The sequence below is a fragment of the Bufo gargarizans genome, chromosome 4 (genome assembly GCF_014858855.1).
Source record: "Bufo gargarizans isolate SCDJY-AF-19 chromosome 4, ASM1485885v1, whole genome shotgun sequence".
Classification (NCBI taxonomy): domain Eukaryota; kingdom Metazoa; phylum Chordata; class Amphibia; order Anura; family Bufonidae; genus Bufo; species Bufo gargarizans.
This window is the reverse complement of record NC_058083.1, coordinates 139,397,580-139,414,871: the sequence shown is the minus strand read 5'-3', so window position 1 is coordinate 139,414,871 and position 17,292 is coordinate 139,397,580. Positions and strand designations below refer to the sequence as shown.

General features: G+C 46.2%; 1 protein-coding gene across 1 annotated transcript in view; it reads left to right on the top strand.

Annotated features, from left to right (window-relative positions):
- LOC122935275 (putative coiled-coil domain-containing protein 195) overlaps positions 1–16,930 on the top strand; it is a 44,898-nt gene extending 27,968 nt beyond the window's left edge. Inside the window, exon 3 of the mRNA XM_044291035.1 lies at positions 16,798–16,930. Coding sequence (XP_044146970.1) covers positions 16,798–16,930 — 133 coding nt within the window. The remainder of the gene's footprint in view (positions 1–16,797) is intronic.
- The last annotated feature ends 362 nt before the right edge of the window (positions 16,931–17,292 follow it).

Sequence of the window (17,292 nt, the reverse complement as noted above, 5' to 3'; positions counted from 1 at the left end):
GTCCAGGGTAAGAGGGGGCCCAGTTGGGATCATCTCCTCTTCGACTGCAGGTAAAAACTTGGTCAGGACTCTACCCTCTAAAGAAAAAACTTTTAGCAAACGAAACAGTGGAAAAATGGCCTCTAGGCTCATTGAAAGGGGTTCAGGCAGAAACCCTTTTGTACTGTGTTGGGGGCCTGGTTTGATCCTTGCTATGGGACCCTTACTTCTCTATGTACACCACTGGGCTTGTGATTTGGTAGCCAAAAGCAGGAGTGGGTACAAAACACAGAAGACATGCAAATATTCCATTAACGTGTAATCTCTGTTTTGGATCCACTCCTGTTTTTTTTGGCATTAGCAATACTGATGGATTACTGACCAAATGCTGACCGAGTGAAGGGGGTTGCTCAACAGACAGGATCCGTTTTTTGTGGGTTATTGTTCTGACGGATCAGAGGAAGGGCAAAATAATCAGTGATCTCAACACAAACTTACTGCTGACACCCTCTCCACTCTGTCGGGAGGGCTCTACTCGTATAAGCGTTTAATAGAACAGGTTCTGTTGACATCTAGTGCGCTTCTTCTTGGCGCTAACATCGACCTGTAAGACTGAGTTCATATTTTAGTTATTTGGTCAGTTTTGGCCCGTGACTGCCCAAATAAGTGAAGTGTGTAGTGATTCTAAGAGCGACGCCTGTCATCTGCATATCATACGGACTCACAGTATTATTTCACTACCACAGCAGACTCCCTATGCGTGTTACTGCAAGGCACAGTGTTCTACACCACTATAAAGGCCCCTTGCAGACGAGCATGTCCGGATTAGGTCTGGTTGCGTTGCGAATGCATTCAGTGAAAAATGTGTGATTTTGCAGGCAAATTTATTAAGTTTTGTCTGCGATCGCGTTCAGTTGTTCAGTTTTTATCACGCAAGTGCAATGCGATTTAATGCGTTTTGCACGCAAGTGATAAAAATCTGAATGTAAACAAACAGCATCTCTTAGCAACCATCCGTGAAAAACGCATCGCATCCGCACTTGCAGATTTTCACGCAGCTCCATTCACTTCTATGGGGCCAGCGTTGCGTGAAAATAGCAGAATATAGAACATGCTGCGATTTTTGCGCAAGGCACAAGTGATGTACACAGGACTATTGAAATGAATGGGTCCGGATTCTGTGCCTGCGCAATGTGTTTGCATCACGCATTGCACCCGCGCAGAATACTCACTCGTGTACAAGGGGCCAAAGGCTCTCTGCAGCCAGGAAATAGCCATTTTTTACGCGATTTGCCGCAAATAAATTTAGATCAAACCGAATTTTTTCAAAAAATTCAGCGAAACGGCAGAATACATTTTAGAAAAATTCGCTACACATAAGTGCCAAAAGTGATGTCAAAGAAATATGTAGGAAGCATCAATCTTGCTAATTCTCAGCCAGTGAGTTCCATAACAGCTTTACCAGTCTGCAGAGTTTAGAGTTTTTTACCCTATCATTTCTAAGGCCCCTTTCAAACGGGCGAGTTTTCCGTGCGGGTGCGATCCGTGCGGCGAACGTATGGCACCCGCACTAAATCCTGACCCATTCATTTCTATGGGGCTGTGCACATGAGCGTTGTTTTTAACGCATCACTTGTGCGTTCAGTTGAAATCGCAGCATGCTCTATATTGTCCAATTTTGACGTGACGCAGGCCCCATAGAAGTGAATGGGGTGTGTGAAAATCGGATGGCATCCGCAAGCAAGTACGGATGCCGTGCGATTTGCACGCACGGTTGCTAGGAGACGATCGGGATGGAGACCCGATCATTATTATTTTCCCTTATAACATGGTTATAAGGGAAAATAATAGCATTCTGAATACAGAATGCATAGTAAACCAGCGCTAGAGGGGTTAAAAAAAAATAAAAAAATTTTTAACTCACCTTAGTCCACTTGATCGCGAAGCTGGCATCTCCTTGTGTCTCCTCTGCTGATGAACAGGACCTGGGGTGAGCTGCTCCATTAAATACCGGTTAAGGACCTTCGATGACGTCACTCCGGTCATCACATGGTCTTTTACCATGGTGAATCACCATGGTAAAAGATCATGTGACGTACCATGTGATGACCGGAGTGATGTCATCGAATGTCCTTAACCTGTATTTAATGGAGCAGCTCACCCCAGGTCCTGTTCAGCGCAGAGGAGACACAAGGAGATGCCGGGCTTCGTGATCAAGTGGACTAAGGTGAGTTAAATTTTTTTTAAATTTTTTTAACCCCTCTAGCGCTGGTTTACTATGCATTCTGTATTCAGAATGCTATTATTTTCCCTTATAACCATGTTATAAGGGAAAATAATACAATCTTCAGAACATCAATCCCAAGCCCGAACTTCTATGAAGAAGTTCGGGTTTGGGTACCAAACATGCGCGATTTTTCTCACGCGAGTGCAACGCATGACAATGTTTTGCACTCGCATGGGAAAATCGCGCATTTTCCCGCAACGCACCCGGCTCTTATCCGGGCAAAAAAACTGACGCCCGTGTGAAAGAGGCCTAAAGCACGCAGCTTAGTAGAAGCAGTAGTCCTCTTAGTTTGGGAGGCTTGGGAAATTTCAGAAAAACAGTTCCATTTATCTAAATGGGTTGTTTAGACAGCAAGCACATGGATTTATGCAAACCCCGTTCAGAAGTTTGGTATGTGTGAATACACACTAAGGCCTCATGCACACCACTGTGTTTTAGGCTACTTTCATACTTGCGTTAATATTTTACTGTATTGAGACCCGTCATAGGGCCTCAATACCAGAAAAAAACTGATCAGTTTTCTCTGACACAACCTGACACAATAGAAAACGGATCCGTTCCCATTGACTTTCAATGGAGTTCATGACGGATTCATCTTGGCTATGTTAAAGATAATACAACCAGATCCGTTCATAATGGATGCAGATGGTTGTAATATCAGTAATGGAACCGTTTTTGCTGAACCCTGCCGGATCCTGCAAAAACGCTAGTGTGAAAGTAGCCTTATCTATGTTATCCGTGTGCTGTCCACATCCGGGCAAATTATAGAACATGTCCTATTCATGTCTGTTTTGCAAATAGGGACTAAGGAAAGTGTGGGATGCACATGGCCAGTATCTGGATTTTCGGGATCCGCAGTTTACGGACCACAAAACGGCATAGCCATGTGCATGAGGCCAAAGGCCAAATTCAGATGAGCATGTTCTCTTTTCCTGTAGTGAACTCCTTTCACACGACCGTGTGTCCCCCGTGGCCATACTGCGGGTCCACAATACACGGGGCACCGGCCGTGTGCATTTCGCATCACGAATGCGGACCCATTCACTTGAATGGGTCCGTAAATCCGGAGTTGCGGTGCGGAACGGAATCACGGAACGGAAGCACTATGGAGTGCTTCTGTGGGATTCCGTTCCGTAAAAAGATAGAACTTGTTCTATCTTTTTGCGGAACGGAGGGATCGCGGAACCCATTCAAGTGAATGGGGTCGTAATCCGCATGCGACTGGCCCACAGTCGGTGCCCGTGCATTGCGGACCACAATTTGCGGTTCGCAGCACGGCCACGGGGTACACACATTCGTGTGAATAAGGCCTTATAATGATTTATAATTCCGTGTGTCTCTGCACAACTTTTCTGTAATGATTTGTACTGACGGCATTATGTCAGTACAAATCATTGCCTTGTGGTCCGGGCAAAGTTCACTACAGGTATTTGTGAGCAGTGATGGCCAGTTCGCATTGTTCAAACAAATGCGGGCTGCCATCTTTTTTCACAAGTCGGTGAGGCACAGGTAAGCCCTTACCTGTGCCTGTGCGCAAGCCGGTCTGAAAACAAGTGCGGTCAGCGGGAGCAGGCAGTTCCGAGAACAGCCACTGCACTTGTGAAAAAAGATGGAAGCCCGCATATGTTCGCGGGCGAACAATGCAAACTGGCCATCACTGTTTGTGAGATTGTGAGACAGCTCTCATTGTTCAATGTATTTATATAACTGTCATTCTGAATTTTGACCACATGAGGCAGATGGTACTCTGTTACAGCTAAGTTACTGCTGAATTTAAATATGCAAAAGAGTGGATGACTCATGCTCTGCTGCTGGAAGAACCAGGAAGTGGGAGCTGAGGTGAGCTGACATGGTGGAAAGGATGTTTTGTGTGAGATTGAATCTGATTCCATCTTGGTGTCCGAGTGTCCTGGAGTGATTGGGGACGCAGTGAAAGGGGACTAGTCGTTGTCCCTCACCTAGATCCGGCTCTTAGGAAGAGGGATTGTTCCAGGAGGACTACTTACAGCCTTTGGACAGAAGTCTAACTACCAAGCAAGGCTGCACGTGTGCTGAGTGGCTGGTGGCCATCTCGGGTAAGAGGCATCCTCGGGCCCAGAACGGACGCAAGTTAGTACACCCGTTTACTCATCACCTTATACTAGTGGCGCTTGAAGCAACAGAGACTAAGCCTAGGCCTGAAATTAGATAGATAGATAGGGTTGTGTGATTGTCAGGCTGTACAGAACTGTTCTGCGCCGCAGTATTGACTTTGCAGGCTCTGCTGTGTCCGGCATCGACTAGGTTTGTCCTGTTTTGCACACAGTATTGACTTTGCAGGCTCTGCTGTATCCGCCATTGGCTAGGCCTGTCCAGTGGGCAGGGACAGTGACTGTGGGTCCGGAATATAGCATATTCTGTGCATGTTTGTATTGTTGTGGTTATACTACTGTTATAGTAAAGTTTCTGTTTTTGCATAAAAAGATGGTGTCTGTGTCATTTTCCCTGTTCCGTGACTTTGCTGTATCCTGGGGGTCCCTCCCCGGTTCACGGTCTTACGAATTGGCCTAGTCGGCAGGATTGTCACGGAAGGTGTACAGAAAACTAGAAGACACAAAATGAACATCCGACTGACTGGATCCAAAACTAAGGAACAAAAGGGAGAGCCCTGCAACAGACCTGGCTCTCTCCCTAACTGCTCAGCCTATGCAAAAATCTCAATGGTAGATGATTGCATATCCTCGCACCTCGACTGTATAACACCTGAACACCCTATAATAGTGAGGGGACACGACCACCGGCTCCCTACACTAGATACGGAGGGAGACAGGGTCACCTGGGATCCAGCAAACAGGAAAACACAAATGAATGAACAAAACGTATCTGTAGAAGACTCAGTAGTAGCATCAGCATGCACACCCTCCAGGAAGTTGTATAAACCGCAAAGTGATGCAGTATGGGAAGGGATTTAAAGGGATGCAATCAGTGCAACTACATGACAGCTGAGAGAGGCTAACGAGATGAGAAAATGAAAGCAAAACAAAAGGAACCTCAAGGAGGAGAATCTGAAGGACGTCTGTCAGAGCTTCTCAGATGTCTGGTGGTGACAAGGATACAGCAACCATTATGGACGGGAACGTGGCGGGAGACCAGATCAGGACCCAGCCCAGGGTGCACAGGTGCAAGACCAGCTCGCCCCCAACAACATGGCCATCCAGTAGGATACATTTCTGTAGGGGCACTGCTGCGTCACCTGCCAAAGTATGACGGTAGAAACATGACGTTGCCGGACTGGACTGAAAGGGTGTGAAGTGCTGTCAAAATGTGTAATCTGACCCCCGAACTGCTGGCAGACGTTGCGTTGGGAGCCCTAGAAGGTGACGTCAGATGGACAGTGATGGTAAGGCCCGACTCCGAAAGAGATACCCTAGAGAAGATATTCTTCCTGCTAGAGATAGCCCAAGGGGGGCGTGCCAAAGTTGTGCAGTTACAGAATAATTTCTTCAACCGACTCCAGTAAGAGAGCGAGACCCTGATGCAATACTCCAATGCCCTGCAGGAGACACTGAATGAGATACAACAACAAGACCCCGAGGCCATGGGTGCCTTTCGGGAGGTGGACCGGCTACTACGAGATTAGTTCATAGTGGGGATCTCCAATAAATTCTTACAAGGCAAATTACAAGAGATGACCTGAACAATGGCCGACATAACATTCTACAGCGTCTACTTAGCCGCAGTGGAGAGAGAGGAAGAGCCCATACCTGCGGCGGCGAGAGTAGTGAATAGCACGCATGCTACAAGGGACCGGCCGGGGTCTGAAGAATCTGAGACCTTAAAGGATGTGTTCCAGGCCCTACTGGCAGAATTGAAAGAGCTTCGGCTGTAAGTATCCCAGATGAAAGCAGAGCCTCCGGAAGCAATTCCCGCACCTCGTGCCACTTCACCCAGAACAACCCAGGTGATGGGGCCGGTCGGAAAAGGGCCTCTCTGTTTGACTTGCCAAAGGTACGGCCATATGGCCAGAGAGTGCCCAGAACAGGTAGCGTTTGAGCCGACGTTAAACTTCCGACCACTGCAGTAGCTGGGCGTCCTGTGGCGGTACACCAGATGTTAAGCCCTCTACGTGAAGAACATGATCTGTATGCCAGCAGCCCCGTTATAGAAGCTGAGTTGGAAGGCTGGAAAGTCTGCTGCCTAGTCAATACAGGGTCACATAGTGCACATAGTGCACCCTTATGCCTCGGGAGTCCTTTGAGAGGCACTTCCGGCGTATGATGGAGCCCGAAGACGGGAGAGTCATCAGGCTAATGGCTGCCGATAACAGAGAGATGTATGTCCGAGGGATAGTCTGGAATGCGGGTCTGACTGTTTGGGCAAGACATCGGCAAGAAGGGGGTCGTGCTGGTGGACCATTTGTCCCGGAAAGGAATGGACGTGGGCATGAATGTACTGAGAGACCTAGACCATTAACTCTATGCGCACAAAGAAGGGCCGAAGTATTGGCAACAGGCCACCACACACCGGCCTACCTAGAAGGTTTTACAACAGATGGTGAGGAGATGTATCCTGCAAAAAAGTAACATGTCCGGTTGGCCCATTGGAGACCTGAGGGTGCCACGGAGGACCCCAGTGAAGATCCAACCTTGACAAGAGCAAATATTGATGCTGCCGGTGGGGGCTGGATGACGACTGAATGGACTGGAGGTCCTGATCGAGCCCGCTTATCAGGAAGAAACGCGGACTCATCCACTGGTAGCCCGGGCCCTTGCCATTGTGAAGGATGGATGTGTGCCTGTATGCTGCCGCAATGTTGAGGACTGCGAGTTAACCTTTCCCGGAAACACCTTTCTGGCCACAGTTTGTGTCCGAAGGGGGTATCGTTCGACAAAAGGCCTTCATGCTACAGCCTTATAGGAGATCCGCCTGGACCTATGCTATGGAGATCCATCCAAGGGAAACCCCGACAGCGGAATGGATGGGTCGAGTAATCATGGCCCAGATGGGAGTGGACTGCATAACCCTGACCCGGGGGAAACAAAAGCTGCTGGAAGACACCCTTTGGGAATTTAAGGAGGCCTTCTTGAGACATGATGAGGACTTTGGGTATGCTGCTGCCATCGAACACGACCTCCCGACCGGCGATGCTGCACCGATCAGGGAACGTTACCGGCAAATCCCACCTAAGATATACCAGGAGGTGAAAGATATGGTGGCCAGCATGTTGGAAAACCAGGTGATCCAGGAGAGTCAAAGTCTGTGGGCTGCCCCGGTAGTCTTGGTGCGGAAGAAAGATGGGAGTCTCCAGTTCTGCGTGAATTATCGGAAGCTGAATGCTCAGACCGTTCGGGATGCCTACCCCCTTCTGCTGATTGAGTCGTCCTTGTCAGCCCTAAGCCAAGCAAAGTTCTTCTCAACTTTTGACCTGGCTAGTGGGTACTGGCAGGTGTCGGTGGCAAAGAAGGACAAAGCCAAGACGGCTTTCATTCTACCGATGGGATTCTACAAGTTCAACCGGATGGCATTCGGCCTCTCCAATGCTCCGGGGACATTCCAGCGATTGATGGAGCACTGTCGGGGGGATCTCAACTTTGAGTCAGTATTGATATACCTGGATGGCATAGTAGTGTTTGGAGCCTCCTTTGAAGATGGCCTCCACAAGCTTCAACAAGTCCTGGGATGGCTACGAGACCATAGGCTCAAGATCAAGCCCAAGAAGTGCCAACTGTTCCGACAGCAGATAGAGTACTTAGGACATGTGGTCACCCAGGAGGGGGTAAAGCCGGCCCCCAGCAAGGTGGAGGCCGTTCAGAAGTGGCCCTGGCCAAGTACACTACGAGAGGTGCGGGCATTCGTGGGACTGGCCGACTACTACAGGAGGTTTATACCCAAATCTGCTCATCTGGTAGGCCCGTTAAACGAGTTACTAAGGGGCACGGCTGGGGGCCCAAAGAAATGTCCCGTCGACTGGGGACCCCGGCAACAAGAAGCCTTTAAAAGGGTTAAGGAGGCGCTGACCAGTGCCCCGATCCTGGCTTATGCACGGTTCGACAGCCCATTCCTGCTGTACACTGATGGAAGCCTACATGGTCTGGGGGCCGTACTATCCCAAGTCCAGGATGGACGGGAGCGAGTCATCGCCTATGGGAGCCGGTCCTTGAGAGAGTCAGAGCGCAACCCTGATAACTATAGCTCCTTTAAACTGAAACTACTGGCACTGGTGTGGGCCATGACCAAAAGGTTTGCAGAATACCTGACTGGTGCAGAAGTGACCGTGATGACAGACAACAACCCGTTGGCACATTTGGTGAATTTCAAGCTCGGTGCACTCGAGCAGAGATGGTTGGCCTGCCTTTCTAAGTACCAATACCGCATCCAGTTTCGGTCCGGTAGGGAGAACGGCAACGCCGATGCACTCTCCCAAGTTCCAGTAGGACAGTCGACTCAGAGAGCCGATGAGGAGTAAGAGGACACTGAAACTCCTGACCTTGGTCGCTTACCCATGTTCCAGGATATGGCACATTCAAGTGGGGTGGCATCCAGGATGACCCTGGTGCTGGGAAAAACGTTGGCTGATTGGGAGAGAGTCCAGAATAGCTGCCCGGACTTGTGGAAAGTGAAAGAATGGGTTCGGAGCAAGATCTGGCCTCGGCCAGAAGAGCTAGCCCGTCTGACCCCCAGAGGGCCAAAAGTTGTTGAGGCAGTGGGAAAATCTGACAGTTACCCAGGGCCTCCTGTGTCGGACCATATACTGTACTTACAGTCAGAGCTGCAGTACCAGCAACAGATTGTCATGCCCATGTCGTTGGGACTGGAGGCCGCCAGGGAAGCTCATGAAAAGGGAGCTCATTTTGGGAGCGACAAAACGTTCAAGTGGCTCCAATGGTTGGTATACTGTCCAGATCTGGCCGACATGGTGGCTGCGGCATGTCTTAAGTGTCGACCCTGCTGGCTGAGTAAGAGTACTGAACAGCGGACTCCTGTACAGACCATCCGCACGTCAGTGCCCCTAGATGATCGATTATGTACAGATTGGATACTCTACCTCGGGACACTTGTACTGTCTAGTCATGACAGATCACTTCACCAAGTATGCGGTGGCGGTGCCCACCAGAGATCAGACCACAGAGTCGGCCGCCGAAGCTGTCTGTAAACACTGTATACAGGTGTTCGGGTGTCCACGGAGGATACATTCTGACCAGGGAGAATGCTTTCAGAGTACTTTAATGAACGAACTGTACCAGCTGTATGGGATCAAACTCTACCGCACCACTCCGTATCACCCACAAGGAAAAGGGGTGCGAACGCTTTAAAGACAGCCAAAAAGCCCAGTGGCCTGCATACCTACCCAAATTGATGTGGGCCGATAACAACAGGGTACACAGTACCACCGGATACTCTCCACATATGCTCATGTTTGGAAGAGTGGAAACGGGAGATTGAAGATCTCCACATTGCCCAACCCGATGGAGCCCCCACCGAGAAGTACCACTGCATGGGTGCAGGAACACCGCCGCCGACTGAGAGCGGTCTACAAGGTTGTGGGGGAGCACCTGGGACAGGTGGTACACCCTAACCCAAGACCAGTGCAGAAAGATGGGCATGCCCTGGGTGATCGAGTGATAGTCAAAGCCAAATGGCCGTCTGAAAGTTGGATGGGCGGTGGGAGGAGGTTCCATACAAGGTGAAAAGAAGGGTAGACCCCGCTATTCGGGTCTATGAGGTAGAGCCAGTAGGGACAGGGGGACCCTCACGAAACATGCACCATAATATGTTAAGACGTTGCAATTTTGACGAGCCAGTGTGCTCGTCGCCTTATACTAGTGGTGCCTTATACTAGTGGTGCCTGAAGCAACAGAGACTAAGCCTAGGCCTGAATTTAGATAGATAGATAGGGTTGTGTGATTGTCAGGCTGTACAGAACTTTTCTGCGGAGCAGTATTGACTTTGCAGGCTCTGCTGTGTCCGCCATCGGCTAGGCCTGTCCAGTGAGCAGGGACAGTGACTGTGGGTCCAGGATATAGCATATTCTGTGCATGTTTGTATTGTTGTGGTTATACTAATGTTATAGTAAAGTTTCTGTTTTTGCATAAAAAGCTGGTGTCTGTGTCGTTTTCTATGTTCCGTGACTTCGCTGTATCCTGGGGGTCCCTCCCCGATTCACGGTCTTATATATTCACGCCCCCACACAGAGAATTTTTCACACACTGAACACCTTTGTCTGAAACTGGCACCATGCTGCTTTCACACAGACAGTGTTCGGTCAGTGATTTCCATCAGTGATTGTGATAAGACTATCACACTGACTGTGTGAAAATGGCTTTTTTTGGTTTGTAAAAAGCACCATGAAACTAGCGTTTTCAGATTTATTTATTTTTTACCATAGAGAAGTCTATAGTTAAAACACCTGAAAAAATGACATACCCAGAGCATGCTGTGATCTAAAAAAAAACTAAAATGCAAGTGTTTGCAGGGCGTCTTATAATTTCCTATTGGCTAGCAGGTAACATCTGACAGCAGTGTTTTTTTTTTTTGCTCCAAAGAAATGTTGACAAAAAAGCCACCCTTAGGCTAGGGCTACACAACGACATGTGTCGCGCGACAATAAGTCGCTTGACACATAGGGCACAACTACACTGCAACATGTGTCGCACCAATGTCACGCGACAATTTTTATAATGATAGTCTATGGTGTTGACATGCTGCGACGTGACAGTCGCAGAAAAATCCATTTTGGATGTTTTTTTTGCGACTGTCGTGTCGCAGTGCGACACCATAGACTATCATTATAAAAATTGTTGCGCGACATTACTGCGACAAATGTCATTGTGTAGCCCTAGCCTTAGACTTCGTTCACACGTCAGTGATTTCCTTTAAGGATTTGTGAGCCAAAACCAGAAGTGAAGCCACGGGCGAGTATTCCACGCGGGTGCAATGCGTGAGGTGAACGCATTGCACTTGCACTGAATCCTGACCCATTCATTTCAATGGGGCTGTGTACATGAGCAATGTTTTTCAAGCATCACTTGTGCGTTGCGTGAAAATCGCAGCATGTTCTATATTCTGCGTTTTTCACGCAACACAGGTCCCATAGAAATGAATGGGGCTGCTTGAAAATTGCAAGCAAGTGCGGATGCGGTGCGATTTTCACGCATGGTTGCTAAGGAGACGAGGGATGTATTACCCGGGACCCCATTTACTTTATTATTTTCCATTATAACATGGTTATAATAGAAAATAATAGCATTCTTTAATACAGAATGCTAAGTATAATGTCAATTGAGGGTTAAAAAATTATTAAAAACAGTACTTACCTCATCCACTTGATTGCGTAGCGGGGATCCTCTTCTTTGTTCTTCTTGAAGGAACTGACGTCATGTGGTGAAAAATAATAAAATCTACAGAACACCAAACCCAAACCCGAACTTCAGTGAAAAAGTCCGGGTTCGGGTCTGGGTACCACATTCAGTTTTTTCTCACGAGCGTGGAGAACGCATTGCACTCGCATTGAAAAAAATGAACAACGGAACGCAATCGCTGTCAAAACTGACTGAAATTGCATGCCTATTCACATGATGTTCCCTGAACACACCTGCATCGCATCCAGCCCTCACCCGCGACGCCTGTATGAAAGAGGCCTTACAGATCAATAGCTTTTATTGAAGTCCCTGAAGTTTTTTTGTTATAATTTCATGTAAGTGCTTCTTCACTCGTATTTAGGCCAATTTCTGTTTGGTAAGTACCGTATTTTACATCAGTATTTGTGAGCCAAAACAAGCTGTGGAACCTGCTGAGAAAAAGTGTAAGGCCTCTTGCACACGAACGCTCTTGCGTTTTTTTTTTTTTTTTTCTGCATGCAACGGATGTTGCATGCAGAAAAAAAAAAAAAAAAACGCACATATTAGGTATCGCCGCGTCCGTAACGACCGGCTCTATAAATATTACATGATCCACCCTGTCCGATAGACACCATAAAAAATTAAAACTGTGTAAAAAAAAGCCATTTTTGTCACCTTACATCACTAAAAGTGCAACACCAAGCGATCAAAAAGGCGTATGCCCCCCAAAATAGTACCAATCTAACCATCACCCTTATGCCGCAAAAAATCATCACCTACATAAAAAACACCATAAAAAAACAGCAATTTTTTTGTCACCTTACATCCCAAAAAGTGTAATAGCAAGCGATTAAAAAGTCATATGCACCCCAAAATTGTACAAATCAAACCGTCATCTCATCCCAAAAAAATGATACCCTACCTAAGAGAATCGCCCAAAAAATTAAAATAAACTATGACTTTCAGAATATGGAGACACTGTTCTGTTCCAGTATCTTGCATTGTGTATTGGTATGCTCCTCTCTTTCTCCCCCCCCCCCCATTTTCAGGTTTCTAGTTAGTTTAGCCTAGCCACTCCCTGTTTTCCTAGTGATGCCTTGCTCATAGTGTGCTCAGCTTTCTGAGTAGCAGCATCCATCTTCTGAGCCAGGAGTTATTGTTGGCATAATTCTTTTACCATCTGGATTACCCTGCAACATCTTGTAATACAATCTTTGGATTAAAAGGCTACTTGATTAACGCCTGGGTGTCTGATGCGTAAGCTGTAAGTGGAGAAAGTCAAATTCAACAAGTCACTTCCGTGCGCATAGAGGTTGCTCTACACAGGTGCGTTATTGTATATAGCTGACTTTTGAAACACCACAGACACTAAAATGTCAAACTGAAACAACTAACCAAAAAACATATTGGTATTGTCGCGTCCTTAACAACCTGCTCTATAAAAATAGCTCATAATCTAACCTGTCAGATGAACGTTTTTTTACCTTGCCTCACAAAAAGTGTAATATAGAGCAACCAAAAATCATCTGTACCCTAATATAGTACAAATAAAACTTCCACCTTATCTCGTAGTTTCCAAAATGGGGTCACTTTTTCTAGTTTCTACTCTAGGGGTGCTTAAGGGGGTCTTCAAATGTGACATGGCAAGTTTAAATTATCCCAGTGAAATCTGCTCTTCAAAAACCATATGGCATTCCTTTCCTTCTGCGCCCTGCCGTGTGCCCGTACAGCAGTTTACAACCACAAATGGGGTGTTTCTGTAAACGACAGAATCAGGGCAATAAATATTGAGTTTAGTTTGGCTGTTATTCCAGGCTTTGTTAGCGGCAAAAAATTATTAAAATAGAAAATCTGCCAAAAATGTCAAATTCTGAAATTTCATCTCCATTTTCCATTAATTCATTTATTTATTCTTTATTTTAATATATACGGATAACAAACCGTGCATCAGAAAAGTAGATAAAATACATTGAGTACTTCCAAGATAATGCACTACAATGAGAGGTCATCATTTTACAGTCATCTTAATAGAGCCTGCTGGCAACTGTAGTTTGGGGTGAAGAACCCCGTTGAAAAAGGATCTGATTTGTCTAAGCAGGAACCCTGCTGGGAGATATTGATGAAAACGTACTCCTGGCCTCATAAACAAAAATGCACAGGAAGAATGAAATGACACACTTGCAAACATATTGAAAGGTGCTTCGAACAAACATATAGTGATATAAGGAGAACAAAACTTTGATGGACAATGAACACAGGAGGAAGCCCAAAAGAGTACAAGGTTGATAAGTTCAGCTTCTCAAGGCAGTAGGTTCCGAAATTTCTGGGATTCCTGGAAGGAAAACCAGGGGGCCCAAGCATCAAGAAAAGCTTTATGCTTAGCTCGTAGCTGCGAAGTAAGTTCCTCCATTCTCCGGATCTCCTCCACCTTTTGGATCCAGCAGCTAATTGTCGGAGGCAAGGAGAACTTCCACCTCGCAGGGATGCATGACCTAGCCACTATCACCAAGGAGCACAGACAAGACTTACGAAGCACACTCATTGGGAGATCTGATAGGAATAAGAAAAAGAAACCAGGTGTATTTGGTACCATAAACTGGAAAATTGAGGACAATGTTTTATGGATCGAGGACTCTTCCGGCCTGTCGAGGAGGGTGTTAAAAATAGCCATCACTGCTTTACGCAATTCTAAAGATTAAATCTCTTCGGGGATCCCTCGCAGTTTAATATTGTTACGGCACCCTCTGTTCTCCTGGTCATCAAGTTGAAGCAGCAGGTGTCTGTTTAGGGCTTTTTGAGAAGCCACGCTCGCCTCCAGACGTGAGTCCAGAGAGTTAGAAATACGCTCCTGGGAGGTCAGTTTGGTAGAAATGGCGCTTATATCAGCTTTGACTGAGGCAATGGCCTTGTCTTGTTTAGATTCAAGCTTCAATAACATAGCCTCTAAGTCCATTTTAGTGGGAAGAGTACTGAGCAGTGACCAAATATCACGTAGTTTAGGCCTTTTAGCGCGTTTGTTAGGCGAAGAGGAGGCTGAGGATGCCGAATCAGAGGCCTCTGAGACTGATTGAGAATGAAAGATGGCAAGGGTATCTGGCAGATCCTACGGTAACATCTGTTCCATCATGGGGTCCCCTGCTAAGTTGGAGATACCTTCAGGGGCACTGATTAGAAAGGTTTCTATTGTGGCCATAGGGGGTGACCCTGTAATGTTGGTCTGCCGGGGCGGCAACTGAAGGCCTACTATATCAGGCGCCAGTGTCTTAAGAGGGTTTCCCCCCAAAGTCTCTGCATAATATGAGGGCGATGCGGGCATCTGTGCCGTCACATCGCATGACAGGGGGAGTCAGGCGGCGGTCTCACCTCAGTTCCAGTGCTCCCTTAAGCCGGTGCAGAGGGCGGGGAGGCTGATTGCAGCGAGGCCCATGTGTCAGAGGTGAAGGTTAAAGAGGCCTTTGCAGGCACTATCAGAGATACGGTCTGTGATGACAGGAGAGCTGAAGAGCAGGTTAGCAGGGGCTTGGGTCAAATGGAATCGCTGCTGTTCCCGCGGGTCTGGCCATGTCGCTTCTATCGGTGCCATCTTGGTGGTGCCGGAGTGTGGTACGGGCGGCGATTGCTTGGAAAAATATTGCTCTATCTGCGGTTCTGCCGGCACAAAGTGGGTCCCTCGGCGTCCAGAGCGTCTCACCATGCCCAAAAGAGGAGAGAATGGCCACTAAGAGACTTGCAAAAGGTATTTAAGAGGGCCCAGGGTCCGGGAGCTCTGTACACAGGCTGCTCACACGTCCATGGTCAGGCCACGCACCCCAGTTACAACACTTCTTCGCTAGAGGGCAGAAGGCGATTTAACGGCCATTTTCCATTAATTCTTGTGGAACACCTAAAGGGTTAACAACTTTGTAAAATCAGTTTTTAATACCTTGAGGGTGCAGTTTCTAAAATGGGGTCATTTTTGGGTGGTTTCTATTATGTAAGCCTCACCAAGTGACTTCAGACCTAAACTGGTTCTTAAAAAGTGGGTTTTGGAAATGTTCAAGATTTGCTTCTTAACTTATAAGCCTTCTATCGTCCCCCAAAAATAAAATGGCATTCACAAAATGATCCAAACATGAAGTAGACATATGGGAAATGTAAAGTATTAACTATTATATGAGGTATCGCTATCTGTTTTAAAAGCAGAGAAATTGAAATTTGGAAAGTTGCAATTTTTTTTTATAAATAAAAATGAAATATTTTTATTCAAATTTACCACTGTCATGAAGTACAATATGTGACAATAAAACAATCTTAAAATGGCCTGGATAAGTAAAAGTATTTTAAAGTTATCACCACATAAAGTGACACAAGAAAGACGATGCCGGCTGCGTGAACAAGTGGATGGGGTGAGTTAATTTATTTTATTTTTTTAAGCCCTCAAGCAACATTTTAGTAAGCATTCTGTATTAAGAATGCAATTATTTTCCTTTATAACCATGTTATAAGGGAAAATAATACAGTAAATTGACTTTTATCAATTTACTAACATCATCTCCTAGCATCCATGCATGAAAATCGCATTGCATCCGCACTTGCTTGCAGATGCTATGCGATTTTCACGCATCCCCATTCATTTCTATGGGGCCTGTGTTGCGTGAAAAACACAGAATATAGAATATGCAGCGATTTTCACGCAATGCACAAGTGATGCGTGAAAATAACTGCTCATCTGCACAGCCCCATTGAAGTGAATGGGTCCATAGCGTGCAGCATCTCCGGAATTGTCTCCTATTATGGTAATTACATCGTGGAGGTCATTGGTCGGCAATTGCAGCGGGAGCTGCCAGCAGCAGATCTTGATGATTTGCATGCCCAAGTGCATTCAGTGTGGCAGAATATTCCTCAGACAACCATTAATAACCTCCTTGATAGCATGCCAAAGTGTGTAAGTGTGTCTATTTCTGCACATGGTGCTCATACTCAGTACTGAATAAATCGAGATGTTTTGAGTATTTTGTTTCCATTTTTTTATCAGTAACATGTCTATCGATCCTGGGATTTCCATAACTCCATGATTTTTCCTTTTTGCTGTTGCAGTTTCAATGTTGAGGAGTATAGATGTGATAGTGGAGACACTGTTTAAGAAGTTGGCAATGGAACACATGTATTTTACAGTTTTTTTATGCTACCACTGCACTTAGTCCTCATTTTTATATTTCTTCTATGTCTTCTTAGGGGCAGAGTAAAGGCTGTCACTTTTATGCTACCGATGGATATGAGAGATTATGGTGAAAATCAAAAGACTTTCCAGGCTCCTCCAAATCAAAGCGCAAATCACTTGAGTACTATAATTGAAAAGGATCCATGACCTGGTGAATTTTTCAAGACCACCTGACACATACTGATGAGCAGGCATTATAATGATAGCTGGATCTAGGGTTACATTTTGTGAACAGTCCTCTGGCAATCTGCCTTCTCATATGGACAAAACGTTTACTTTGGGTCACTGGTCCTTTGTCATTTGAAACCTGTGTCAGTTCAAAAACGTATTATGTTGTGATCTTACAGATAACTTTTCACTAATCCAAATTTTTTTCAGTTTCAAGGCTAGTTAATTAAATAAGACAAGAATTCTGCCGAGTACTTTTACTGTATAGATGTAAGTTCTGAAAAGCCACAGTGTTTTCTAGTTACTATTCCTCCTATAGATCACACACATTCTCCTAATGT